The 26,981-nt window shown below is 48.5% G+C and overlaps 1 protein-coding gene across 2 annotated transcripts; it reads left to right on the top strand.

Annotated features, from left to right (window-relative positions):
• On the top strand, positions 1-26,813 carry nbr1b (NBR1 autophagy cargo receptor b). Of its 2 annotated transcripts, none has more exons than XM_086185178.1 (23): positions 1-211; positions 1,938-2,000; positions 3,220-3,238; positions 3,337-3,359; positions 5,290-5,478; positions 5,910-5,987; positions 6,056-6,321; positions 6,711-6,836; positions 7,575-7,781; positions 7,933-8,092; positions 10,463-10,546; positions 10,738-10,923; positions 11,005-11,121; positions 11,506-11,581; positions 11,668-11,778; positions 14,032-14,181; positions 15,300-15,560; positions 16,705-16,906; positions 17,458-17,706; positions 18,246-18,328; positions 18,430-18,493; positions 20,506-20,599; positions 21,528-26,813. In XM_086185178.1, the coding sequence occupies exons 1-23, from the start codon at positions 110-112 to the stop codon at positions 21,699-21,701; spliced, it is 3,084 nt and encodes a 1,027-aa protein (XP_086041304.1). In that variant the 5' UTR covers positions 1-109; the 3' UTR covers positions 21,702-26,813. The 2 variants fall into 2 exon arrangements, with proteins under 2 accessions (XP_086041304.1, XP_086041303.1); XM_086185177.1 differs by having other exon boundaries at positions 14,014-14,181.
• Positions 26,814-26,981: the final 168 nt, after the last annotated feature.

Here is a 26,981-nt window from a genome sequence, read left to right as displayed (position 1 = left end):
ATAAGTCACAGCGGACCGAGCTGGTGAGATTAGGCTCGCCCGCCGCCGTCGGCCCGAGACATCGCTCCGCGCGCGCGTGCAGGGTCGGTAGCTCGCGCTAGTCTCCGTCATGGAGTTCTACATCAACCTGAAGGTGAATTTCAGAGGAAATTCCAAGAATTTCCTTCTGTCGGGATCCGAGACCAAGAGCTGGGAGTCGATGGAGGCCATGGTAGGCGGGGGGGCCGGGCCGCACGCACACACAAACACGCACGCGCACACACATCCATCCTCTCCTGTCGGTACCGAGCCCGGTCGATGGCTCACTGGCTGCTGGTTTGGAACCATCGCCATGCACGCGCGCGCGTGTCACAGGAGTTTTTGAGTGAATTCGTCGTCATGGAAACAGTGTTTACCTGCTTTGACTCGCGCATCCGCCATTTGACACGTCCGCATCCAGGGATGCTCCAGCAGGCCCGCGCCAACATGGAGTCCTGGTCCGGTGGTGCTGGAGGGGCAGGGGGCCCGGCACGGGGCCTGGGGGGCCTCATTCCATCAGACATTCAGGACCTGCAGGAGTCGGTGGTCGTGAAGACCACCACCTTCTCTTAAACCGGGCCTGGTTGAGCCTGCTCGGTTTTTACTACTCCATGATTAGAATTCTTCATAGTTTAGACATTCAGCTTCCTGGGGGCTCTTCTGTCACCTTGTTACACCCACACACACACACACACACACACACAGGCACACACACACACACACACACACTCAGACACCTGTATTAGCAGTGATGACTGTTGAAACTGATCAGGACCTGAACTACTAATACTGGTACCTGATACTAGTGTTATATACTAGTACTATTCATACTTGTATAGTATATCATACTCGTAGAAGCGTTACTGGTGACCGACTGACTGGCGTTACGCCTCCACGTGATCACGGGTGAATGCAGCTCTTCTAACGTTGCTCGCCCGTCTGCTCGTTCTTGTCCTGTCATGGAGGCGGCGTCCATCTCCTCCCTGTAACCCCGGACGCCGGTTCACAGGGACGCTTGTGGAACAGAGACGGAGCTCCCTGGCGCTTGTAGTTGACGTGCATCAGCTGATGTTCACTCACAATGTTCCTGTCTGAGCGCCACTTAGAAGCGTAAATTCATACCCCCCCCCCCCACTGCATGAGCCTGATAGGGAGGGGCTGTCAGTGACCTTTGACCTCAACATGCTTGTACAGAAAATGGCAGAGAGACAAAGACACCCACAGGTACGAGACTTTATTCATAAACTATGAATGAAAAGAATTTCAACTGATAAAAGTTCGGAGTATTTATACTTCATACGTTTATGCTTTGTTGGTAAGTAGGAGGTGGTAGGACACAGGTGGGCTGCTCCTCGCCATCACCTCATCCTCAGTCATTATGTTGTCATTTATGAGGAGGCCCTTCTTTACCCAGCATTCAACAGTGCTCCTCACAAGGGGAAATGCATGCTGGGAGTTGTGCAGCTCTGGAATTATGAATCTTCTGTCTATGCCCCCCCCCCCCACACACACACACACACACAGAAGTCACAGCCTCACCAGTGACAGAGAGGGCGTGTTTGTTCAGCGTGATGTTACACGTACACGCTCGCACACATGTTCGCACACGCTTGCACACGAGCACGCAGTGTACATGCTCACACGTGCACACACTGTACACGCTCGCACACGTGCACACACGTTCGCACACGTGCACACGCTCGCACATGTGCACACATGTTCGCACACGTGCACACGCTCGCACACGTGCACACATGTTCGCACATGTGCACACACACACATTGAAGTAATTGTTGGGTTTGTAGTGATGGTTTTATTTGTCTGCTCCTGTCACTGCTGACACAAATTGTACTCACGTGTGTGCTTGTGTGTGTGTGTGTATGTGTGTGTGTCTGTGTGTGTGTGTGCGTGGTGCACAGGTGAAGCGCTCGTTCGGCCTGTGCAGCCTTCAGCTGACCTATTTCGACGAGGAGAATGAAGAGGTGAGTCCTCCTTGACCTTTTCAGTTCAACTCTGTAAATGCTTCATCCCACAATACCCATAATGCAACACAGACCTGCTGGGACTCTCCCCAAGCCAAGGTATCCCAGGTGGTATCACTGTGACATCAGCAGGGTGATTTAGTCTGCTGTAAACAGTCATGGTGCCATAGTCTGTGAGGAGAACTGAAGCAGCAGAACACATTAATTGTCTTCTGATCAATCATATCATTGATAACCTTATTGATAACGTCGGCTGAGGGGGTGTGGCGTGGTGACTATACAGTTGTAACCCAGCTCAACCCTTTGACCTGGCAGTCAACCCGCTGCGGTCACCGCCTGCCTGATCCACGTCGCTCAGGCGGCTCAGTCGCAGCGCTGCTTGTTACTGGAGTCCAGCAGAGCAGGGCCACTTCTTCAGGTGCTCACTGAGAGACCAGGGCAGAAGCTAAGCTGCACACAAGCATAGAGACGTAGCGTGACGGCGCTGCAGCCTCCGCCTGTTGTCACACATTCATGGTGTGTGAGTACATGTCATGTCAATATATTTGTAGTACAGCGGAGTAGCTACCATGTACCGGTACATCAAACCCGGCTCTGCTGTCTCCTCTTTTCAGTTGTAGATTAAGAGACATGATGAATAGAACCTCTAAAGCCTGGTTTATGCGTCTGCGTTGTGGCGACGCCGTACCTACGCCATCGACGCAGACCCCTACGCGTAGCCTGACGTGCACCTCCAAAAAATCCTGACTACGTGTCGCGTCGTGACGTGAACGTCAAGGACTGTGATTGGTCCGCTCAGAGGAGGTCGCCGAATGCATGAAGAGGTGGAAGAACCTCCGTGACAAATTTGTGCGTCTCCGGAAGAAAACGGCCACAAGAAGTCACGTTTGTCATGTTCAAAGTTTACAGTTTGATTCATGAAAGCCAACAGTCGTTCAAAGAAAAGCACTGGACTTTCTGTTGGAAATAGTTTTGTTTTGGAATCCGACAAGAGCCCCCGAAACCATACAAATACACAGCCACACCCCCTAGAGGCTTGGCGGTGAATTGCAGAGCAACGCGTTCCCCTGACGCAGAACTTCGAATGGTCAATGATGCAGACGCATAAACCAGGCTTTAGTAGTGAGAATGTCAGAACCAGCGACTGAGAGTCCTCACTCCTCAGTAAACCAGTGAGCTCCCTGTGAATAACACAAGCCCCTCCCCCTTTTTGTCCCAGGTGTCCATCAACAGCCAAGGTAGGCAGTCATCCACTATAATCAATCCAAACATCGGTGATATTCCACGTGAGCTGCATATCAGGACCGCCTTACATGTCCTTCTGCTTCTATTGCAGTGGAGTACGAGGAGGCACTCAAGGTACGTTTACTCTTCACGTATGCCCTATGTAGTACTCATAATAAATACTGAAGTACTGTGCAGCTTATACGTAGCTAAAGAAGTCCATCCATCTTGGATCAGACCCTCAGGAGGGAGCACAGCTTGACATCAGACCCCGGTCCTTGGTGTCTCGGTTCGGGCACTTGTCCTTGAAGGAGACAAGTACCTCCAGTCAAATAGTTCTTGGTCCTCAGGACTGAGCGCTGAGTCCCAGCGGCCCTGCACACCAGGCAGTCCCAGCGATGACTGCTGGCTCCCCTCACACTCACAGGGAGGTGGCGCCCCCCCTCCGAGGCTTCTTATTCCGTAAATGCAAAAGACTAAATGTTCCAGAAACAGCTTTGTTCCTGCTGCCGTTGTCATTGGCCAAGCTGAAGTTTTTTCATAGGTCACATCAGTGTTGTCACGATACTGGAGTTCACACTTCCATACGATGTTTTAAAAAATATTGATATTCCATTCGATCTTCGATACCAAGCAATCTCTCAGAATTTGGTGCAAAAATGTTTTTTTTATTTAAAGGAAAATAAAGAACTTTATTCTTGTGGTACAGAACTTTTACAAGTTCTTCTTTACACATTAACAGCATGCAAATAAGTTTTAATATATGTAACCTACCGTCGATGAGCTTCAGCTAGCGCTCGCTAACAAGACAGCACGTACTTCAAGTTCTGTGGTCATCAGCCTCTGGACCTCTAAACCTGCTCAGGTCCGGTGTCTGTCTGGGAGGAGCTTCGCCACCTTCGTCGTGTTCGCTCCTTTTGTCAGCTCTGTTGCATCTCCTGCATGTCGGCTTGCTGCTGTCCTTTGGCTTTCCTTGTTCATCCGACTAGAATCCAAAGAACCTCCAAACAGGACTTCTGCTGCTTTGGTGATTTATTAAAACTGGTTGGTCCTGCCGACGCCACCTCATGGCGGCTGACACACGTAGAGCGACCACACTAAAAAAATACAGCCAGCAGTGTTTGTGTGAGCGAGGCAGGAGGGGAGGGGCTGCTGCACCATGGCTCGCCCCCCAGGGCAGGGCTGTGTGTGTGTGTGTGTGCGTGTGTGTGTGTGTTGGCAGTGGCAGCGCATGTGCAAACCAAGAAGGCAGGTAAAGTATTGATACTATGGAAAAGTCATTTCGTACCGTTTTAACTTTTCAAAATCAATATTTAATCGATAGATCGCTATTTTTGACAACTACGTCACATAGAGGCATCATGAATTTCTTGACCTCTTGATACTTTCAGGTTAATGATGCGTTTTCAGCCCGGGGTCATTCGGAGGTTGTTTAGTGGGTCCTCTATTGGTGGAGCCGTGAGTGCTCTCTGCCCTCTGTGGTTCCTGCTGCTGTCCCATGCTCACATGGATGTCATCTCACTGCAAAACAAATCTACTGCTGGTAGAGATGGAGTCAACCAGATCCTGAACCTGAACCTGATTCCAAGTTAGACGAGTTCCTCAGGTGAGACTCGTCGCATCCAGAGCAGGAATCAAGTCTCCAGAACCAACTTTTGTGCACCACCAGGTGATGAGCCCGTAGACATGAGTCCTGGTCTCATGATGATGGGTGAAGGTTGGAGCAGTTAGCCACTGGGGCAGGTTCTAGCTAACCTTAGCTGTTCTGCGCAGAACAAGATGAGTGTTCTCTGGATCAGTGGAACCATGTAACAACAGCGATGTGGCTGCTGGTGAAAAAGTAGTTCATGATTCCTGGCTCATTTGCAGGAGGCTCTGCTCTTCTTCTTCCTGATGAACCTTTGTGTGTGTGAAAGGCTGGTAGGGAGGCATGTTTGCTGGCAGGCTAACTTTCACTCCGCTAACTCATCAAGGCGAGACAATACACTCTGCTAAAGTCTGCTGTTGCAGTTACACAGAACCATCCAACAGAATTTACTCCAAATGTTCTCCCTGTGTCTCCCAGAGTGCTGCCAGGCAGGGCAACCGGCTGCACATGAACGTGTACGAGACGCGGGGCCAGCCAGCGAGGGTCTCCACCACCAAGGCCAGCGGTGCAGAGCCCAAGAGGGGCTTCAGACCCCCACAGCACTGCCCTGCTCTGGCCCAGGTGGTCAGCCGCAAGGTTCAGGCTGCAGTGCCAGAACAGGGCATGGTAAGAGTTCACTTCAAGTGTTAGACGTGTGCTGGTGTTTCTAGACGATTCCCATCAGCTGCTGGTGAATGGGTGAACCTTCGCTGGGTGAGCTTGTTAGTCCTCTATGCAGCTGTAGTGAACTGCTCCAGAACTCAACACAGAGCACAACCTGTCATGAATGTCTTAGGCAGGCTGAGTGATGATGAGTTGCATCATTTGAAAGTGCAGCTGCAGCAGTGAGGATGCAGCTGGCCTCAAGCTTGTCCAGGTGCAGGGTTGGCACAGTTCTTCTTGAGGTCTTTCGACCAGTAGTGGCATCCAGTGTGATGCTGAACTCAGCGGCCTCCTTAACCGCATCACTGGCGTGTTTACATAGCACCCGGCCCCTGACCCACCAGCTACATGTCCATCCAGGAGTTGCAGGTTTTCTCTCCTCCCCTGTTACTCAGGTGATCATGAAAGAAGTGAAAGGAACCAAAGAAGAAGACAAGACTCCTCCAGCCTGGTTTACCTCCTACATGGAGAAGGTAAGCATCAGTTCAGGTTTGTGTCTGATGGAGGAAACGTGCCACTCCAACACTCTCCCCCCCTCCAGTTCAAGGATCAGGTGGTTCGTGAGGCGGTGGAGAAGATCTGTCGGGAGTTCTCTGGACAGTGCTGCATCCACAAGCCCCTGGGTGGAGGAGGAGGTGCAGCAGCAGCCGGGGGAGGAGGGGGAAGTAGAGGGGAAGCGATAGCTGGAGCGGAGGCTCAGCAGGTGCCTGAGGTTTCTTCCTCCACTCTGCCTGGCGCTCCATCCTCCTCCACTCCTCCCTGCTCGTCCTGTAGGGGGCAGACCACTGGAGGAGGCTACCAGTGCAGGTATGTGCTCTTAGCCGCTAACGAGCTGATAGGATGAGCTCCTCAAGTACACACAAAAGGTTTGTCATTGTCAGACAACATATTTAGGGTTATGAATGAACAACATAAACTAAGATGTGCCCTTTTTCAAAAAATAAATGATGAAACTAAAACCAAACGTGTTCTGTTTGAGGTCACGTGCTTTACACAAAGTCTGTTTTGTTTTGTTTTTTTGCTGGACCGTGTAGTCTAGGGGGCTGGCCTAGCAGAGACCCATCTTACTCACTCGATCACGGTTAAAGGTCTTCAGTGTGCAGTGACTATAAGACTGCCACATGCAAGTGATTCCAAGGTTCTCTGAGAATGTGACTCACCCACACTCTCACTTCCTCCCCATCCTCTCACCCCAGTGTGTGTACATCCTGCACTCTGTGTGAGCCCTGCAGCTTCTCTCATGATCCCAGTCACAACCTTGTGAGAGCCAGGACCCCGCTGTCCATCCCAGAGCACGGATCTCCCGCCCCGGACCACAGCAGGTACCCCACTGCTCCCTTACTGATCAGTGCAGGAGGGTTAGTATCGAACTTGAATCAGGACAGCTTCTGTTTGACATGAAGAAGCCATCCATCTTCTACCTCTTATCTTGTTAAGGGTCGTTGGAACCTATCCCAGTTGACATTGGGTGAGACGCAGGGTTCACCCTGGACGGGTCACCAGTCCGTCTCAGGGCCATCAGTAGGAATTAGGGGTTCAGTATCTTGCTCAGGGACACTTGGACATGGTCAGCAGGAGAAGTGGGGATCGAACCAGCGACCCTTAGGTTGCTAGAAGGCCACTCTACCTCTGAATAATGCCAACTTGAAAAGTCTGGAAAAGAGTCCAGGTTGCAAAACTGAAGTTCCCCTTGACCCCATTGAGAGTATCTGTTAAATGACCTTCTGAGAACGGGTTTGTAGGACCCTCTAAGACGGCATCTGTGGTGGCGGGGATGTAAGCAGGCCCAGTCCAGCAGCTCGCTGAGTAAAGCTGGTCACTTCAAAGATGCTGGGAAAACATATTCACTCTTTAAGTTACATCAACACAGTTGCAAGTTACTGCAGTATTTATCTCTGTGATATTTTAAAAATATAATAGAACAAATCCCCAAAACTTACAATGCTTTTTTAAATCAGTGTATGTGGTGCTCAACGTCAGGTGTCTGATCGAATGTGTGCGCCTCGTCTGAATAAGTCACCCTTCCTTGTGTTGCCATGGCGACCTCCCCCTCCCTCCAGGTTCTACAGGCGAGGTGACCGCAGTTTCCGGAAGGCAGAAAAGCAGCGGCTGAAAGCAGAGAAACGTCTGCTGAAAGCTGAAGTTAAAGAGATCCGCAAGCAGCTGAGGATGGAGAGGCGGGGCTTACAGTGGAGCTCCTCCCATCGAGATGGAAGCTCCTCCCCTGTCCTGCTGCAGCCTCGAGCCACCCAGCACACCAGCCCAGAGTAGGTTACTGACACCAGTCCAGGCTGGAGGCAGACATGGTTTTGTGTACTTACATATATGTACTGTACTGTAAGTACTAAGTAATAAAGCACCTGACATCAGAACCAACATGAGACTGCTGAAGGATAAAGGACATTTTTTCTTGTGCAGACGTCCGAAGCGTCCCTGTCCTCTAGTGGTTCCAACCATGACAGCTGCTTTTCTGGATGAGAACCTTCCTGATGGGACCCGTCTACGACCTGGAACCAAGTTCATCAAGTACTGGAAGATGAGGAACACAGGAACAATCAGCTGGAGCGCAGATACGAAGGTGAAGAACCCTGCTGTGGTCCAGTCTGGGTCTTAAGTCATGGGCTCATGTAAACTACCACTGCCACTATGACTGACTGGTTGTCACCATGATTGGTTGCCACTATGATTGATTGGTTGTCTCTATGATTGATTGGGTGTCACTATGATTGATTGGTTGTCACTGTGATTGGTTGTCACTGTGATTGATTGGTTGTCACTATGATTGATTGGTTGTCTCTATGATTGGGTGTCACTATGATTGATTGGTTGTCACTATGACTGGTTGTCACTATGATTGATTGTTTGTCTCTATGATTGGTTGTCACTATGATTGATTGGTTGCCACTATGATTGATTAGTTGTCTCTATGATTGGGTGTCAGTATGATTGATTGGTTGTCACTAAGATATTGGTTGCCCCTATGATTGATTGGTTGTCTCTCTGATTGAGTGTCACTATGATTGATTAATTGTCACTGTGATTGGTTGGTTGTCACTATGATTGATTGGTTGTCTCTATGATTAATTTGTTGTCACTATGATTGATTGGTTGACCCTATGATTGATTGGTTGTCTCTATGATTGGGTGTCACTATGATTGATTAATTGTCACTATGATTGATTGGTTGCCACTATGATTGATTGGTTGTCTCTATGATTGGGTGTCACTATGATTGATTGGTTGTCACTATGATTGGTTGTCACTGTGATTGATTGGTTGTCACTATGATTGATTGGTTGTCTCTATGATTGGGTGTCACTATGATTGATTGGTTGTCACTATGATTGATTGGTTGCCACTATGATTGATTAGTTGTCTCTATGATTGGGTGTCAGTATGATTGATTGGTTGTCACTAAGATATTGGTTGCCCCTATGATTGATTGGTTGTCTCTCTGATTGGGTGTCACTATGATTGATTAATTGTCACTATGATTGATTGGTTGTCACTATGATTGATTGGTTGTCACTATGATTGATTGGTTGGCTCTATGATTGGGTGTCACTGTGATTGGTTGGTTGTCACTATGATTGATTGGTTGTCTCTATGATTGATTTGTTCTCACTATGATTGGTTGGTTGTCACTATGATTGATTGGTTGTCTCTATGATTGATTGGTTGTCTCTATGATTGGGTGTCACTATGATTGATTGGTTGTCACTATGATTGGTTGGTTGTCACTATGATTGATTGGTTGTCTTTCTGATTGATTTGTTATCACTATGATTGATTGGTTGTCACTATGATTGGTTGGTTGTCACTATGATTGATTGGTTGTCTTTCTGATTGATTTGTTATCACTATGATTGATTGGTTGTCACTATGATTGATTTGTTGTCACTGATTGATTGGTTGTCACTATGATTGATTGGTTATCTCTATGATTGGGTGTCACTATGATTGATTGGTTGTCTCTATGATTGGGTGTCACTATGATTGATTGGTTGTCTCTATGATTGGGTGTCACTATGATTGATTGGTTGTCATTGTTATTGATTGGTAGTCACTGATTGGTTGTCACTATGATTAATTGGTTGTCTCTATGATTGATTGGTTGTCTCTATGATTGATTGATTAGTTGTCTCTATGATTGGGTGTCACTATGATTGATTGGTTGTCACTATGATTGGCTGGTTGTCACTATGATTGATTGGTTGTGTTTATGATTGATTTGTTATCACTATGATTGATTGGTTGTCACTATGATTGATTTGTTGTCACTGATTGATTGGCTGTCACTATGATTGATTGGTTATCTCTATGATTGGGTGTCACTATGATTGATTGGTTGTCTCTATGATTGGGTGTCACTATGATTGATTGGTTGTCTCTATGATTGGGTGTCACTATGATTGATTGGTTGTCATTGTTATTGATTGGTAGTCACTGATTGGTTGTCACTATGATTAATTGGTTGTCTCTATGATTGGGTGTCACTATGATAGATGGGTTGCCACTATGACTGATTGGTTGTCAGTATGATTGATTGGTTGTCACTATGATTGATTGGTTGCCACTATGATTGATTTGTTGTCACTATGATTGGTTGTCACTATGATTGATTTGTTGTCACTATGATTAATTGGTTGTCTCTATGATTGGGTGTCACTATGATAGATTGGTTGCCACTATGATTGATTGGTTGTCACCATGATTGATTGGTTGCCACTGTGATTGATTGGTTGTCAGTATGATTGGTTGGTTATCACTATGATTGATTTGTTGTCACTATGATTAATTGGTTGTCTCTATGATTGGGTGTCACTATGATTGATTGGTTGTCACTATGATTGATTGGTTGTCACTATGATTGATTGGTTGTCACTATGATGGGCTGTTTGAATCTACAGCCCAGCTGAAAATATCTGACCTGCTTTGCTTCCTGCAGCTGAAGTTCATGTGGGGAAACCTGGCGGTGGGGTCTGGGGACCGCTGGAGGGAAGTGTCGGTTCCTTTCCTCCAGCCAGGACAGGTGAGATAGCAGCAGTCTCTCTTTTTTATTCTTTGTACCATTTTAATCTTGTAATTCAAACCAAAAGTCCCCTCATCTTGGCAGCATCATCTCCTCCAGGTGTGTCAATCAGTTTGGAAGGTCAGAGGTCATTCTCTGCCTCTGGAATGTCCTGACTATCCTGCCCCCCCCCCCCCCCCCCGTGTGTCTAGGTGGGCATCGTGAGCGTGGCGTTGTGTGCTCCTGCCGTGGAGGGGTCCTACACCTCACACTGGCGCCTGGCCCATGCTGGTGAGCAGTTTGGACCTCGGGTGTGGTGCAGCATCGTGGTGGATCCTCTGGCCCCAGCACCTGTGATGGCTGATGGGATACTGGTGTCCCCCTGTGTCACTCCACAGGTAGGAATGTGTAGCTGGAGAAGAGTGAACAAGGTGGTGCTGAACACCCACACACAAGTGAACTGCTACAACTGTCTGCAGGGAAAGAACCCCATGTCAAAGGATGGAAAAGCCTGTGCAGCCTCTCGAGAGCAGCCCACCCTGTCCGTGGACCAGGAGGAGTACTACATCCCCTCTGTGGACTTGCTCACTGCACAGGTATCAACCCTGCTCTCTGAGTTTGGGGGGTGGGGGGCCTGTCAGAAGAAGGTTAGGCAATATTGTCCCTCTAAACAGAGGTGATGTCTACAAACACAAAGACATGTAAACTAACTCAACCTCCTCTGATCGACTGTTGACATTCAGTCCAGTTTTAGGTTTCAGCCTTAAGGCTTGAACTTAATAAATACTTGAGAACACATCTCACACATGTTTTAGGAGTACTGCCTGCTGTTGGGTACTTCTACTAATTGTAGGATACTGAGATAAACTCTTCTCTGGTGATGAAAGTCGCATCAGTGATAAATGGAGTCTGACAAGACTGAGTAAACCAACCAGACAACTAACTTGTGGTTCCCTCTTGTTTTCTTTTTTATCCCTCAGGATCTTCTGTCTTTTGAATTGTTGGACATCAACATCGTCCAAGAGTTAGAGAGCGTCCCTAATAACACCCCCGCTGGTAAGAAGAGTTGAATCTAGTTGGAGGTTGAAGATTTCTGAGACTCATCAAACCTGACCGGACTGATATCCACCATCCCCCCACAGACATGACTCCCTGCATGTCCCCACTGCCTCAAGATGGACACCTCCAGGACAAAATCAGTCCCTCTCTGGGTCTGATCCAGGAGGAGACAGAGGTCATCAACAGCATCATGGGTAAGGGGCTCACCTGTCCAGCTGCTGTGTCCAGTGGCTCTGGGACAAGGACACATAGACAATAAATCCAGGTGTGCTTAAGGGCAGGGCTACTGATGATTTATCTGTTGGTATCTGACCCACCTGTCACTCCTCCCCTTCTCCACCCTCTTTTCCGAATATGACACCTCCAGTTACGTGGCACTGACTCGACTCACACATAGGAGCCCCTTGGTGTCGTGATCCTCAACTAGGACAGTTCCTACCTCCTCCAAAGCAACAATCAAACTCTACCATTTTAGTGTGTTTCTGGCCTCATCTTTGAACCACAGAATTCGTTTTAAAGTTGGTTGCAGCCTGATTGCTGCCTTGTTGCAGCCTGATCACAGCCTGAGCCTCAGCTGTGAACAAGACCCCAAGGTACTTGAATTCCTCCAGCTGGGGCAGGGTCTCATCCACAACCTGAAGGTGACACTCCCTTACCAGACGAGGACCATGGACACTGACTTGGAGGTGCTGATTCTCATCCTGTCCATTTCATACTCCCAGAGCACTCCCCACAGGATCCCCAGAGAGACACAGTCAAATGCTTTCTCCAAGTCCACAAAACACATGTAGACTGGTTGGGCAAACTACCATGCAGCCTTGAGACCCTGCTGAGAGTGCAGAGCTGGTCCACAGTTCTGTGACCGGGACAAAAACCACACTGCTCCTCCTGGATCCAAGGTTTGACTATCCGACATACCCTCCTTCCCAGATCCCCTGAATAGACCTTACCAGGAAGACTGAGGAGTGTGATCCCACGATAGTTTGTACACATCCTCTAGTCCCCCTTCTTAAAAAGGGGAACCACCAAACCAGTCTGCCAATCCAGAGGCACTGCCCTCAATGTTGATGCAATGCTGCAGAGTCGTGTAAACCAAGACAGCCCCACAGCATCCAGGACCTTGAGGAACTCCAAGTGGATCTCATCCACCCCCAGGGTCCTGCCACCAAGGAGCTTTTTGATGACCTCGGCAGCCTCAGCTCCAGAAAAAGGAGAGCCCACCATAGAGTCCCCAGGCACTGCTTACTCATTGGAAGTAGTGAAGTATTTCCTGGACTGGAGAACTGGTTCCAGAGTCCTTGCCATGCATTGAGGTGGGTCCAAATATATCTAGCCAGAACTTCTCAACCTCACGCACCAGCTCAGGCTCCTGCCCTCCAGAGAGGTGACATTCCACATACCCAGAGCCAACTTTTGATGCTGAGGATCAGACCGCCAAGGTCTCCGCTCTTGGCTGCGACCCATCTCACATCACACCCAACCCCTTTTGCCCCTCCTACCAGTGGTGAGCCCATTGGAGGGGGGACCCACATTGCCTCTTCAGGCTGTGCCCGGCTGGGTCCCATGGGTGCAGGCCCGGCCACCAAGCATTCACCACCAAGACCTGCCTCCAGGCCTGACTCCAGAGGGGTCCCCAGTGACCTGTATCTGGGCGAGGAAAAACATAGACCCAAGTTGTGTGTCTTCATTAAGGTCTTTTGAGCTACTCTTTGTCTGGTCCCATCCCTTGGACCGTCTTGGGTGACCCTACCAGGGCCCAAATGCCCCCAACAACTGTGCTCCTAGATAAGGTGGTATACCACGATAAGGTGGTAGCTCAAGGAGGAGGGAGTTGAAATTATCACTTCTTAACATGTTTGTGTAGTTGGCAAAGTTGCTTTTGGGGGAAAAGGAGCTGGGTTTGATGAAGAGAACGATCCTGCAGGTGTTCAGCCTGGATCTGTCATGCCCCGAGTTCCTCAAGGCCCTGGATGCTGTGGGGCTGTCTTGGTTTACATGACTGCCTCATCGCTGGCACAGGGAGCCCTATATAGGTGGAGGAAAGACAGAATTCCTCTAAATATAGAACATTGTAGAGGAGGTGTGAAGAGCCTACCTGGAAATCCACTGGGGGAATACCCCCCCCCCCCCCCCCCGGGGACCTCCCCCCCCAGACGCAGCTTGACTCTCTGTGTCTAGGTGCAGATGAAAAGAGCTGCACAAGCACAGCAACCCAAGAATATTTCAGAACTACACATAGAAAATCCCTTCCAACTCTTTCAAAAGCATTTTCAGGCCAAACGTGCTGACCATGTTTGCTGTCATGGATGAAGCTAAGAGTCAGGGAGCACCAAGGCTGGCAAACAATAAGAGAAAGATGTTTATTTCTTACTACTTTTATATGTCAGGGGAGTCAGAACCTTTGCACTCATCTGTGAATGTCCTACCAGATGTCCCACTTGGTGCAGGATCTGGAGCTGAGGGGGGAGTCCCAGCTCAGGAGGAAGGGGAGGATGACATCAGTGGGACGCAGTTTGTCTGTGAGACTGTAATTCGGTCCATGACCCTGGAGGAGGCCCCGGACCACACCCCTCTGAGAGGGTCCCGCCCTGGAGCAGGTAAAGGATTTAAGGTTGTAGTTGTGAATGAATTTAGAAATGTACCTGTCTCACTGAGCTGTTATATCAGAAAACACGCATCAGTAATGTCTATGGATTAGCGTTGTAACGATTCATTTTAACAACGATTCAATTTGAATCATGATCCATAGTTACCGATTTGATTCAAGGACGATTTTAATTCATTTAGAATGACACGATTTGATTTGATTCAGTGTCTTGAAATCGTTTCAGTAACTTTTTGCCAAAACTTCAACTATTGTGATTGTGACATAAATACCTGGATCCTGGACAGTTCAGGCCAAGTTTCATAGATCTCTGCTGTTTGTTTTTAAGGGAATCAGGTTTAAAATCATGAATATTTGGATTTTTAGTGTAATTTCTTTTGCCCGAGCTGAGTTTCAGCTGAGTTTCTTTGTAAACATGCTAGCAACACTCAAGCTTCCTGCAGAGCTGGCGTTACCTTGCTCAGCTGCAACAGCAGTAACGCTGGAAGAGTTGCCTGGACGGTCCTGGTCGGCCGGCCATTACAAAATCCCATGGCGCCTTAGTAGGTGGTTGAACAGATTCGTCGTGCTGCTGTTTTTTATTTCACATGTACATATTCTACAAACAGCAACTGACTTATTTAAAACTCCTCCGTCTTTATAAAAGCCAAAGTGTTTCCATACACGACCAAAACCATGGCTGGAAAATTTCTTCCTCTCCTCTGCCATCCGCCATGCTGTGTTGTTGCTGAGATTCGCACTTCTGCCAGCGCGTACCGCTGACGTCACAGACAGGCAGACTCAACCAAGTAACGTTTAGCACGTCTAAAAGCGCCAAAAACACACAATCTCTCAAGTTTGCTGTGCTTAAATCCAATGTATATTTTCACAGTATCAATTTAATCGATTCTTTACCATTAAAAACGATTTTTAATCGATACGTGTCGTTCGGAAGGCCAATTTGCCAAGCACAGATCGATGCAGTTGAATCGTAGGAAGAGAAATCGATTCATTGATCTATAGATGAATCGTTACATCCCGACTTTGGATGACATCAGCTGATGAACTGATCTGTTTGGAATGGATGTTTTTCTAGTCCTCAGCAGCTTCTAATGTTCTACCTCCTCTCAGTGGTCCGCCCAGCAGCTCAGGGGGGCTCCAGCTTGAAGAACAAAGTGGTGACAACAGAGGAGAGCCCCGACAGCGGCCCTGGGGGCTCCCAGCATCCCCCAAAACCCCCGGCTACCCTAAAGGCTTCCCTCCCCTCTCCACTGAAGGCCTCCCTGCCTTCCCCCCTGTTTGTGGCCAACACTCAAGGGCCTGGCCCCAGCTCAGCACCAACCCCACTCCACGCTCCGCCCAGGGCCTCCACACTGCAGGACTGCCCCACAGGTGGGTGGTGGTGGTGGGCGCACACTCACACACACGTACACACACAGATTCATACAATGATGTCAGAGGCATTGGGTTGGACTTTTATTTAGATTTGGCTTCTTCCAGGTTTGCCCCTAGTGGTTGCTATGGTAACGTGCTCTTGCAGTTTTTCATTAAATGAAAAATGAAGATTGCTCTGGAACAACAATGTAATTACTGCAGCCCACCTTGAGAAGTCAGCAACAATACTACATGTAACTTCCTGTTCTAGAGTTGGACAGTGAATCTCAGTGTTGGTTGAGAGCTTGGGTCAAGACTACAGAACCGGGTCTACTGGTCTCATCCTGGATCCATCTGGTCCTAACAAAATGACCCATTAGACCACAGGTGTCAAACTGGTCCAGCAAAGCGCCGGTGTGGCTGCAGGTTTTCATTCCAACCCAGCAAAAGCAACACCTGATTCTACTTAAATCAATCAAGCTGCGTCCTCACAGCTCATTGGTTGGAACAGGTGTCGCTTTTGCTGGGTTGGAATGAAAACCTGCAGCCACACAGCGGCCCTTTGCTGGATCAGTTTGACACCCCTGCTTTAGACCACTGGTTCTCAAATGGGAGTACGCGTACCCCTGGGGGTACGTGGAGGTACTCCAGGGGGTACTTCCAGGGGGAAACTTTAAAAAATATATATATATATATATATATTCAAAACAAGCAGTAATCCTAATAATAATTAAATCTTGAGAAATAATTATATTATAAAAAGTTTGATAAAATACAAATGTATGTTCATACACTGAATTTTACATTCAGTATTCAAAGAAACAAGTGAAAAAGAACGCAAAACCAGAGCCGACGAAGAAGCAAAAGTAGGCACCCAAGGCACTGCGTTTTTTTTTGGTGGGGAGAAATGAGCCGAGGCTGGCAGATGATTGACACAAGTTGTTTAACTTCGATGAATCAGACTCTGATGGCACAGCACTGGACCTCTTTATTATCATAGCGAAAATGTTTGGCGCGTGTCAGGGGGCACTTGCCTAAAAACTATTTCAAAGGGGGTTCATCACTGACTCAAGTTTGAGAACCCCTGCTTTAGACCTTTAACAGCGTTGTAGATTTCTAATATCCTTCAAAGCGTTTCACGTGTTGAAGTTTTGTGATGCAGCTGATGGCCAGGAGCTCCAGGTTGAGAGTCTCTGTGTGGACAAAGAGAGAGAGAAAGAGCCAAAGGAAGAGAAGAAGAAAGAAGGGGAGGAGAAGAGGGAAGGGACGAGGAGTCGTTCTTCTTCCACCTCCTCGGAGGATTATATCATCATCCTCCCTGACTGCTTTGACACCAGTCGGCCACTAGGAGAGTCCATGTACAGGTACGTGACCGTCACCACACAAAGATTCTGGTTGGAGATGATGTTTCAGGCACATCCATCAGAAACAAGCTGAGCATCATAAACCCTTGAACCTTCAAGGACCTCGCCAGTTCAAGAGTCCAATCTGTGAGTCTGTGAGGGTGCAGATCGTCACCAACTACACTGAAATACCCACAATGCAACTGTCCTGGAACATTAGACACCATCATGTCTTGGTCTTATGATAACATCTGCAGTTCAGAGGAGAAAAGGGACTCAGAGCAACCTCCTGCGTACTTAGAGACTTGCTGTTGTTAGTGCCCTAGATTGATGGTACTCAACTAGCTGTGTTGTAAGCAGGTTTGTTTAAAGTCCACCATGCTCTGCCTGGACGTAACTGACACCTAAAAGCTTGTTCCCAGACTGAGGTCAGGTCCAGTCAGCTTCTGTTGGTCTGGCGTGTCGTCACCAGTCAGAAATGCTCAATCAGCCAAATACACGTTTAGATCATTTGTGTCACCGTTGGTGTCACCGGGACGACTGATGTGGCTGCGTCTCTGCGTCCCGTGCAGCTCCGCTCTGTCCCAGCCTGGGGACGTTCCAGCCAAGACCCCCACAGACCCAGACACCCCCTCCTCTGACCAGCCAGCCAGTCCCCCCCTGGAGGGAGAGCTGGATGAAGCAGATGAAACCATGGCAGCTGGGATGGGGGTGTCAGGCAACAGCAGCGCCAATGACATGCTCTGTACCTCTCAGACGCTTGATGATGAGCCGCTGACACCTGAGGTGGTGGCTCCACCCACAGCTATCGTCACACCAAGGTATCACACACACACAAACACACACACGCAACAGAGCAGAACTCCTGCTCTTTTTTGTAGTACTCACTCTACTGCATCACAGGATGGATAGACTCAGTAAAGCGTGGCTCTGAAGAACACGGTCATGTGTGTCGTCTTCCCTAGCAGGAACACCGACTTCTATCCATCACTGTCCAGTTAGACGTGCTGGTTTTAGCTCACAGACGCGATCAAGTCACTCAGTCCCGTTATCTTGTGCTCTTCAACTCTCAGAGGCTTCAGTCTCACACTGATTCCTGCTGCAGGGACGTTGCTGCACACATGGAAACAGCTTTCTTGAACTGCAGCATATCAGTGAGACCAGAACATTCTGTTCGATCCTGAAGCTCTCTATTGGTGTGTCAGACACCTTGTTGGGTGGGAAACTAGCTGTGCCACTCAGAAACTATCATGACACTGTGCTTGGTGCCAGCGGCAATACAGAAGAATGTTATATTAAAATGTGTTGTGGTTGTGCTGTGGCTGTAGGCACATAAAGGTGTTCTGATGTTGTTCTCCAGTCCAGAGAGCAGCGGAGAGATGAGCGCTGATGCTGCTGCTGCCGGAGAAGCAGAACACTCAGAACTGTATCAGACAGAGGAGGGTAAGAAGACCGCGCGCGCACACACACACACACACACACGCTTCATTGTGTCACAGATGTTGAGAACCGTGTGTGTGTGTGTGTGTGTGTGTGTCCTGAAGAAACACAGACACGGGCTACTGAAGCCACTGAAGACACCGAGGACGACGACCCTGACGACCCCAGGTCAGTGTTGACTGGAGGCTCCCAGGTCACACCTGTCAGGGTTAGCGTCTAAACAAGGTGTGATGTCACCACACCTGCTGGTAGCTCCCAGATTCACACACTCACAAAGTGAAGCAGCTGTAGAAGGTGTGAAGGTGTGTCAGCTGGCCTCCTGAAAGGTTGGGTCATCCACCAACTGAACCAACCTGACATTTAAGTGAAGCTGGTATGAGAGTGAAGAGATGGACCACACTTGTATGCTGCCATCGTCCCATCCGCCCTGAAACAGGTTTTTAAAAATAATAACAATGATAATTTGATGTAGAGGCATCTGTCAAGGCCACAGGGTCACCGTACAGGCCAGGATGAAAAACAAAGCAATAGAAAAGGACGGAAAAATTAGTAAGACAGATTGTCAGGGGGTCATGTGATCAGGTAGGTGGAAGAGGAAGACTGAGGTAGGCTGAGTACAGGAGGAAGTGTCAGGCTTAATTACTGTTTTTGCTCTTTGTTTAGCTTCATAACCATCAAATAGTTCATTAATGAGGCGCATGAGCCCAGGGGCAGTTTAAGAGACTCCCTGCTGACATGGATCCATCTGTACTGTAAGTGCTAGCACCACCAGTGGCTAGGCTAGCACTGCTAGCATTAACACTAGCTCCGTTAGACACAGAGCACCACCAGTGGCTAGGCTAGCACTGCTAGCATTAGCGCTCAGTCAGTTAGACACAGAGCACCACCAGTGGCTAGACTAGCATGCTAGCATTAGCACTAGCTCCGTTAGACTCAGAGCACCACCAGTGGCTAGGCTAGCACTGCAAGCATTAGCGCTAGCTCCGTTAGACACAGAGCACCACCGGTGGCTAGGCTAGCACTGCGAGCATTAGCTCTAGCTCCATTAGAAACAGAGCAACACCAGTGGCTAGGCTAGCACTGCTAGCATTCGTGCTAGGTCAGTTAGACACAGAGCACCACCAGTGGCTAGGCTAGCACTGCTAGCATTAGCACTAGCTCATCAGAGCCAATGAGTTCCACCATCAGAGCTCTCAGGATCCTCTCAGCCATTCTTCCCTTTGTGAGCAAGTTAGGCAGCCTATTGGATGTTGTGTGGCAGTGGCTTCGGCAGGACCTGAACACAGAGATGAGGAGAAAGACAGAACTTGATACAGCTGAAGGTTTAATAAGCAAACAAAATGAAAGCTAAACCAACAAAACTAAACACAAAAGCTCATGGAAACATTGGTTAGAAAACCACTGAGGTGATGGGACAAGACGGGACAGGATGTGAGGACCAGACAACAACAGACACTGACACTCAAACTCCAACGCACTCAACTGAGGATGAAACAGGAAATAGGGGGAGACCAGGAGGGCAGGAAGGAGCTGGAGGGGTGAGAGATACCAGGACCAGGACTGAGACTGACCAGGACTGATCAGCTGACAAGGCCCAGGTGAAGCTCTCAAAACAGACAGAGGGTGACGAGCACATGGAGAGACAGCAGGAAAGAGCTGACAAAATAAAACAGGAAATGAACACCAGTGAACTCACACAGAAACGGTCCAGAACCCCAGTGGTGAAGAACAAGACACACAGGAGAATGACAGAACAAAACAGTCAGAGCAAAAACTAAAGAGTCAAAAACTAGAAGTCTGCACTGGCAGCAGGAGACCCACCCACATTCCTCCTCTGCCTCTGATTGGCTGGAACTTTGAAACTAGTTTAGTCCTGTGGAACAAGACCCAATCAGGAAGAGCAGGAGAGGAAGAGGATTTGTGTCCCACTCGGGTAATGCAAACCTCAGTTTGGATCACAGTTCTATACTATTACAAGGAGATAATTGTTGTTTAGTAGTAGAGGAAGCAGTAATAATGCATCTTCATAGAAATAATGGTATGTTTGTGTTGGGCGTTTCCGCTCTGGAGCTAATTGTCAACGTGACTCCCACAGAGCCTCTTAGCTAGCTTGATTCCTGCTGTTTCTCGTCGCCGTGTGAGTTTGTACACATTGTGACGTCTGGGTTGTGTCTCCACAGACATCCAGGCATCACCAGCGGCCTGGTGAAGGGAGCTCTGTCAGTCGCTGCGTCCGCCTACAAAGCTCTGTTTACTGGACAAGGACCAGCACAGGTAAGCCAACATCCGTGTAGAATGTTCACTCGTGTTTGATGTAACGTAACGGGCGCCCACACATCAACATCCTGCACTGTCACACCTCAACCTTCCCTGTAGGCCTTCAACATCAAGGCAAGTGAAGGTCGATAGATGAAATACAGGTGGTTTCCTTCACTTTGTCCCTGCTACATTTGTGTTCATATGGATGGAACGTGGCAGTGAAACCAGACCAGTGGCTCAGCAGCACCAACACGAGAGCGTCTTCCTGAGACAGAAGTGGCAGAAGTCCATTTGCTCCTAGTTCATGTGTGCATGGCGTGTCTGTATCCTGTAGTCTTATACATACTGATGGGACACACTGGCGACATCTCACCTGAGTATAGCGGCGGTCGCAGCGGTGATGCGGTGACACCTGCTGGGGTCAGAGGTAGCAGGTGTGTGATGGTTCCAGTCAAATTGTCTATGAAGTAGTTGGAGTAGTTGGAGTAGAAAGACCCGCAGCTCGGAGGAGCCGCTGCATCTCCTGCTGACGTCAGACCTCTGTGACAGGTGTGTAGTGGATGTTACCTGGCGCAAGTGTGCCGTGGCATCAGCATCACTGACTAAATCAAGTGGAGCTGAGCCTGACGCCAGTAGATAAACAGTATTTGGTCATAACCTCAGGCTTGCTAGCTGACCTGCTAACCCTGAGTGAGCGTACCTACACTTCAGTGTTGGCTGGAATGGTTTTGCAGTGCCGTCACTTACGTGAGCAACGTTGGTTTTCATAAATATGGATAATTAAAATCAAACCATAATGTAACATGTTGATGATGAGACAATGGAGGCTGCGGTGGAAGGTTCAGTGTCAGAAACACAAACACCTTCATCTATTTATCATCTTCAGTGTTCATTTGTTGAAATATAGTTTCATATGATGGCTTATTCTGATGTTCTGGTGCAGCCGCCAGTGGACGCGTCCACCCAGGACACCATGATGGCCGTGCTGGTGGAGATGGGTTTCGGGGATCAGTCGCTCAACCAGCGGCTGCTGAAGAAACACAACTACAACCTGCTGGACGTGGTCAACGAGCTGGTTCAGATGACCGACAATGACTGGTACTCCACGCGTTACTGAGCTACCACAGGAACACAGAACAGGATGAAAGAACGAGAGACAAGAGCAAAGCCTGAAGAGAGGATTTCGTTGTTACTCATCTATCCTCCATCTGCCCATCTGACCTCCAACTGGTCCAATTGGACAAAGATGACCATGGGGGGGTCGTCCCTGTCCCTTCGGGAGAACTGTCCTAGCCTGTCCAGTAGTCACTTTTCTGTAGTCTGACCATTTAAGAGATGAAGGATGAGCCTTATAGGTACTACGTGTAGCATTTAGCACCTCCACAAAGACCACCTGAGCACCTCTGCAGCCCGAGAGAAGAAGTCGCTCAATTGGGAGAAAAAAGCAACAAGAGCCACTCGAAACAGGAACATTATGAATCATCGACGATGAAGCCTCATGCGTCTCGATCTGAGCAACAGCTTTCTGAGCAAAAATTAACAAAGATGGCGGATTGAGCAGAACCTGGGCTTTGTAGCTAAATGTTACAATTCCACTCGTAGAACTGGAGATCTGGCTTGTGTGGAGGCCCTCTGTACCATCGGCATTCATTCCTGAGATTAATGACTTGGAGGCGGCGATGGTTGAGTGTCTCCACTGCTCACAAGCTTGTCTATGAGAAGTTTTGTTTTTAGCAGGTTAACCTGCTTTCAAAAACCCACGAGTAAAACAGAAGAGGGCGGTGGTCAGAACAGGGATGGCCTCCTCGAGTGTTGAAATGCTGCACGTAGCACCTTCTTCTCTCGAGGTCGACACGATGGGGTCAGTCGGCTTCAAATAGGAGCTGATGTACTTGCTTTTAACTGCATTAGTACTTCCACAATCCAGGATACCAGACGACAAACAACAACAAAGTCTGGCACTCTGGATGGTTTAGTTAGGCTGGTGTTTACCCTGTTACTCTGAGTTAGCCCAAGAACAAAGATTTAGAGGAAATCTCTCAGGCTAGTTAGCACACTGAACACATGCAGAAAAGTTAGTGCCAGCGGAAAAGCGAAGGGAGACAAAGTGCAATGGAAGGAGAACTAGGAAGAGATTTGAAGTGCTGACACTTTGCTGAAGAGAAAGTCGCTGCAAGCAAGCGAGGAAGTCTGTGAGGAGCAATGAGGACTTCACAAATCTCCTGAAACTTTTCCTCATTTTAGACTGAACACCATGAGTGGGCGTAGCTGGCACGATGCCACAGGTTGGGTTTCCTCTGACCCAGAACACTGCTGGAGACTCAGCTAGTGGACCTCTTACAGGGCGACAGCAGAACTGAGCTCATTCTCGCTCGCTAACTGTTAGCCAGTCAGTAGCTTTAGGATAAACTGATAGCTTTCATTCACTTCTGAGGTGAATCCCCCTCAGATCAAAGCCTCTTCTCTCCATGTTCTTTCATGTAGCTTCAAAGCAAGTATATCAGAGCTCTGTAGGACAGGTAGCTTTGTTGAACTTGTTTCTTTGTTCAGACTAATGTCCAGATCACTGGAGAACTCCACACAAGTATTACTGCACTGTATTTATGTATTACCTGCTGTAGAAGAGTCCATTACTACTGAAAGCAGCGAACACATTCCCTGGTACCTCCGTGGACTCAGAGGTGCTAGTTGCACTCTCAGCCATGTTGTTGTCGTGAGCTTCTTCCTCATGAGCATGTCCACTGGCGCTCGGTGTTTCCTGAACCTCCTGGTCAGACTCCAGGTCTCAGTGTGCTTCACATTTATTAGTTGGTAAAATCCTGAACTGCATCGTGTTGAAAGGCAAATGATTTTTTTTTTGTCATTCCTGGAAAGCACCTGAAGGCCTCCCCCAGTGTCTGGAGTCTCCCTAGAAGTATTCAGAGTTGTAGGACCCAGACGATGACAGACTGCTCCTGCTGCAGGAAGTGAGCTCGACTGTCCAAGTCAGCCTGTCAGTCTCTCCTCTGAGAGGCTGATGATGCTCCACCAGGCCCTGGCCTGCTGGGGAGGCCTCCCTCCCGCACCGCCAGCCAGCCACATCCTTGTTTTCTACTCCCATCACGCCAATCTTCAAGAACCAACCTGAGACCAGACCAGGTAGTCGTGTCAGTAAATGTTTGGTGACCTCATGGTCGGAAGCAAATGCGTGTATTTCTCCAAAATGTCTCACGGCTTTGATAACAGGGCTCATACGACTCAGATGAGAAGGAGTTATGTGACCTTGAGGGCTTCAAGCTTAGTGTCCTTCAATTCAAACACAGTCCTTGAAAAGTACCTGACTTCCTGTATTATTTGGTGTTTCACCAACATCAAATGTACTTTACTTTCACAATGAATGAAAGACTCCTGTTGTCCTACGTGTTCGTGTAAAGCTGAGGGCCCTGGGACAGCACCTCCAACCCCTCCTACATGGATCGATCCATCCTGAAGTCAAGTTTGGTCACCACAGAACGTGTGATTTATTGGTGATGAGGTGGATTGATGCTTCGGGGTTTAGATCAAAAAGAGGCAATGACATGATGGTGACTGTTAGAATGGAATTCTGTCCACTTCATTTTCCTGGCTGCCACGCAAACGGGTTTCAGCAAAGCTCTTGAGTTCTGTTCACCTGTCCGCGATGCTCCAGGCGCTGCTCCAGGCGCTGCTCCAGGTGCTCCAGGTGCTGCTCCAGGTGCTGCTCCAGGCGCTGCTCCAGGTGCTGCTCCAGGTGCTGCTCCAGGCGCTGCTCCAGGTGCTGCTCCAGGTACTCCAGGAGCTGCTCCAGGTGCTGCTCCAGGTGCTGCTCCAGGTACTCCAGGAGCTGCTCCAGGTGCTGCTCCAGGTGCTGCTCCAGGAGCTGCTCCAGGAGCTGCTCCAGGAGCTCCAGGTGCTGCTCCAGGTGCTGCTCCAGGTGACGCAGGTGTAGTTTTTCTGTTGTAGCGTACATTAAGAGTCTGTGAGGTCACTCAAACTTCAACTGGAATCTAAGTGTAACAATGTGAAATGTATATTTTTCCTTCACAAACGTATGAATATATTCAGTTCAGAAGCTCCGTGGTGGAAGCAGCTATCCGTTGATGCCATTAAAGGCAGAATGAGTTGGATTTGATGGTATTGAACACACATTGAAGTCCCGCCCCCCCCCCCCCCAGCTCGTGACCCTGTGGGAAGCCAGGGGGCGGGGTCTTACCGCTATACAAGTGGAGCTTCTCCTCATTCTGCTTTTAAGGTTAAGAAGTGAGATGCCTGAAGGTGTTCTGGCTCTGATGGGCGGTGAGGAAACGCGACCCATGGAGCTGTGGATGTTGTGTTTCTAAGCCTCTTGCATGGTGGTTGCTCTGCTCTGTGTGTGTGTGTGTGTGTGTGTGTGTGTGTGTGTGTGTGTGTGTGTGTGTGTGTGTGTGTGTGTGTGTCAGTGTTTTCCTCTGCAAGAAACATGACCAGATTGATTGAAGATTGTCTTAGTTTGCACATTCTAGAACTTGAAGGATTTGGCTTGAGCTTGGAGAAACCATCAATAAACAGCACTGTTGTACGACTGACGTCCTGCTGTGAAAATTAAACCGAGCATCGGTGAGCGCTCACTGCTGCTGTGTTTGGACCGGCGAAGGTCTCCAGGAGTCAGAAAGCACACAACATTTCATCAGATCATAGGTGTGTGTGAGGGGCGCCGAGGTCCCCGGCCCCCAGGAAGCTGCTCTGCCTGGAGGAGGATCAACTGAGGGAGAGAAAAGTGAGTGACGAGGAGTTTGCAAGGAGCAGCGTTAAGACCGTCAGACCAGCGCACGGAGCTACCAAGCACCTCTGAAGAAGAAGAAGGAGAAGAAGAAGACCTCCACCCTGGTCGACCAGGTGAGATCACAGCACGCTCAATCAAGACGGGACACCCACCAGAGTAACGCAGTAGCCTCCACCCAGAGGGGCCGCCAGCTGGTGATAGTGGTGATGATGATGGTGGTGATGATGGTGATGATGATGGTGGTGATGATGATGATGGTAGTGATGATGGTGATGATGATGATGGTGGTGATGATGATGATGATGATGGTAGTGATGGTGGTGATGATGATAGTGGTGATGGTGATGATGATGGTGGTGATGATGATGGTGGTGATGATGATGATGGTGGTGATGATGATGTGATGATGATGATGGTGGTGATGATGATGGTGATGGTGGTGATGATGATGGTGGTGATGATGATGGTGGTGATGATGATGATGATGGTGGTGGTGATGATGGTGGTGATGATGATTACATGATGATGGTGATGATGATGATGGTGGTGGTGATGATGATTACATGATGATGATGATGATGATGATGATGTGTTGATGGTGATGATGATGGTGGTGATGATGATGGTGATGGTGGTGATGGAGATGATGGTGGTGGTGGTGATGAGGGTGATGATGATGTGATGGTGATGATGATGATGATGGTGATGGTGGTGACGATGATGTTGATGGTGATGATGGTGATGATGATGATGATGGTGATGATGTGATGATGATGTTGATGATGATGGTGATGATGGTGATGATGATGATGATGATAGTGATGATGATGATGATGGTGATGGTGGTGACGATGTTGATGGTGATGACGATGATGTTGATGATGATGGTGATGATGATGATGATGTTGATGATGATGGTGGTGATGATGATGATGGTGATGATGATGATGGTGATGATGATGGTGATGATGTGATGGTGATGATGATGATGGTGATGGTGGTGACGATGATGTTGATGGTGATGATGGTGATGATGATGATGGTGATGATGATGGTGATGATGGTGATGATGATGGTGATGATGATGATGGTGGTGATAATGATGATGGTGATGATGATGTGATGATGATGGTGGTAATGATTATGTGGTGATGGTGATGGTGATGATGATGATGATGATGGTGATGATGATGATGGTGATGGTGGTGACGATGATGTTGATGGTGATGATGATGTGATGGTGATGATGATGGTGATGATGATGTGATGATGATGGTGGTGATGATGATGTGGTGATGATGATGATGATGATGATGGTGGTGATGGTGGTGATGATGATGATGATGATGATGATGGTGATGGTGATGATGATGACGAGGCACCAGTGTGTTGCTGGTCTGGAACCAGTATGTTATTCCAGCAACTGTTACTTGTTGAAGTAAACGCCTCCCTCTTGTTTAAGCCTAAAAGCAGCAGAACAGCATAGGCAGAGTGTGTGTGTGTGTGTGTGTGTGTGTGTGTGTGTGTGTGTGTGTGCGTGTCCACGTTTGAGTTCCTTTCAGGTGTCAAGATTGATGAGTCGTGTATATTGATATGAGACTGAGCATACACGTCATTATGTAATAAAAAGGAAGTCAT

Source organism: Aulostomus chinensis, chromosome 18 (genome assembly GCF_037954235.1).
Source record: "Aulostomus chinensis isolate RoL2024-O1b breed Wild chromosome 18, RoL_Achi_v1.0, whole genome shotgun sequence".
NCBI lineage: Eukaryota > Metazoa > Chordata > Actinopteri > Syngnathiformes > Aulostomidae > Aulostomus > Aulostomus chinensis.
This window is presented reverse-complemented; position numbering and strand designations above follow the sequence as displayed.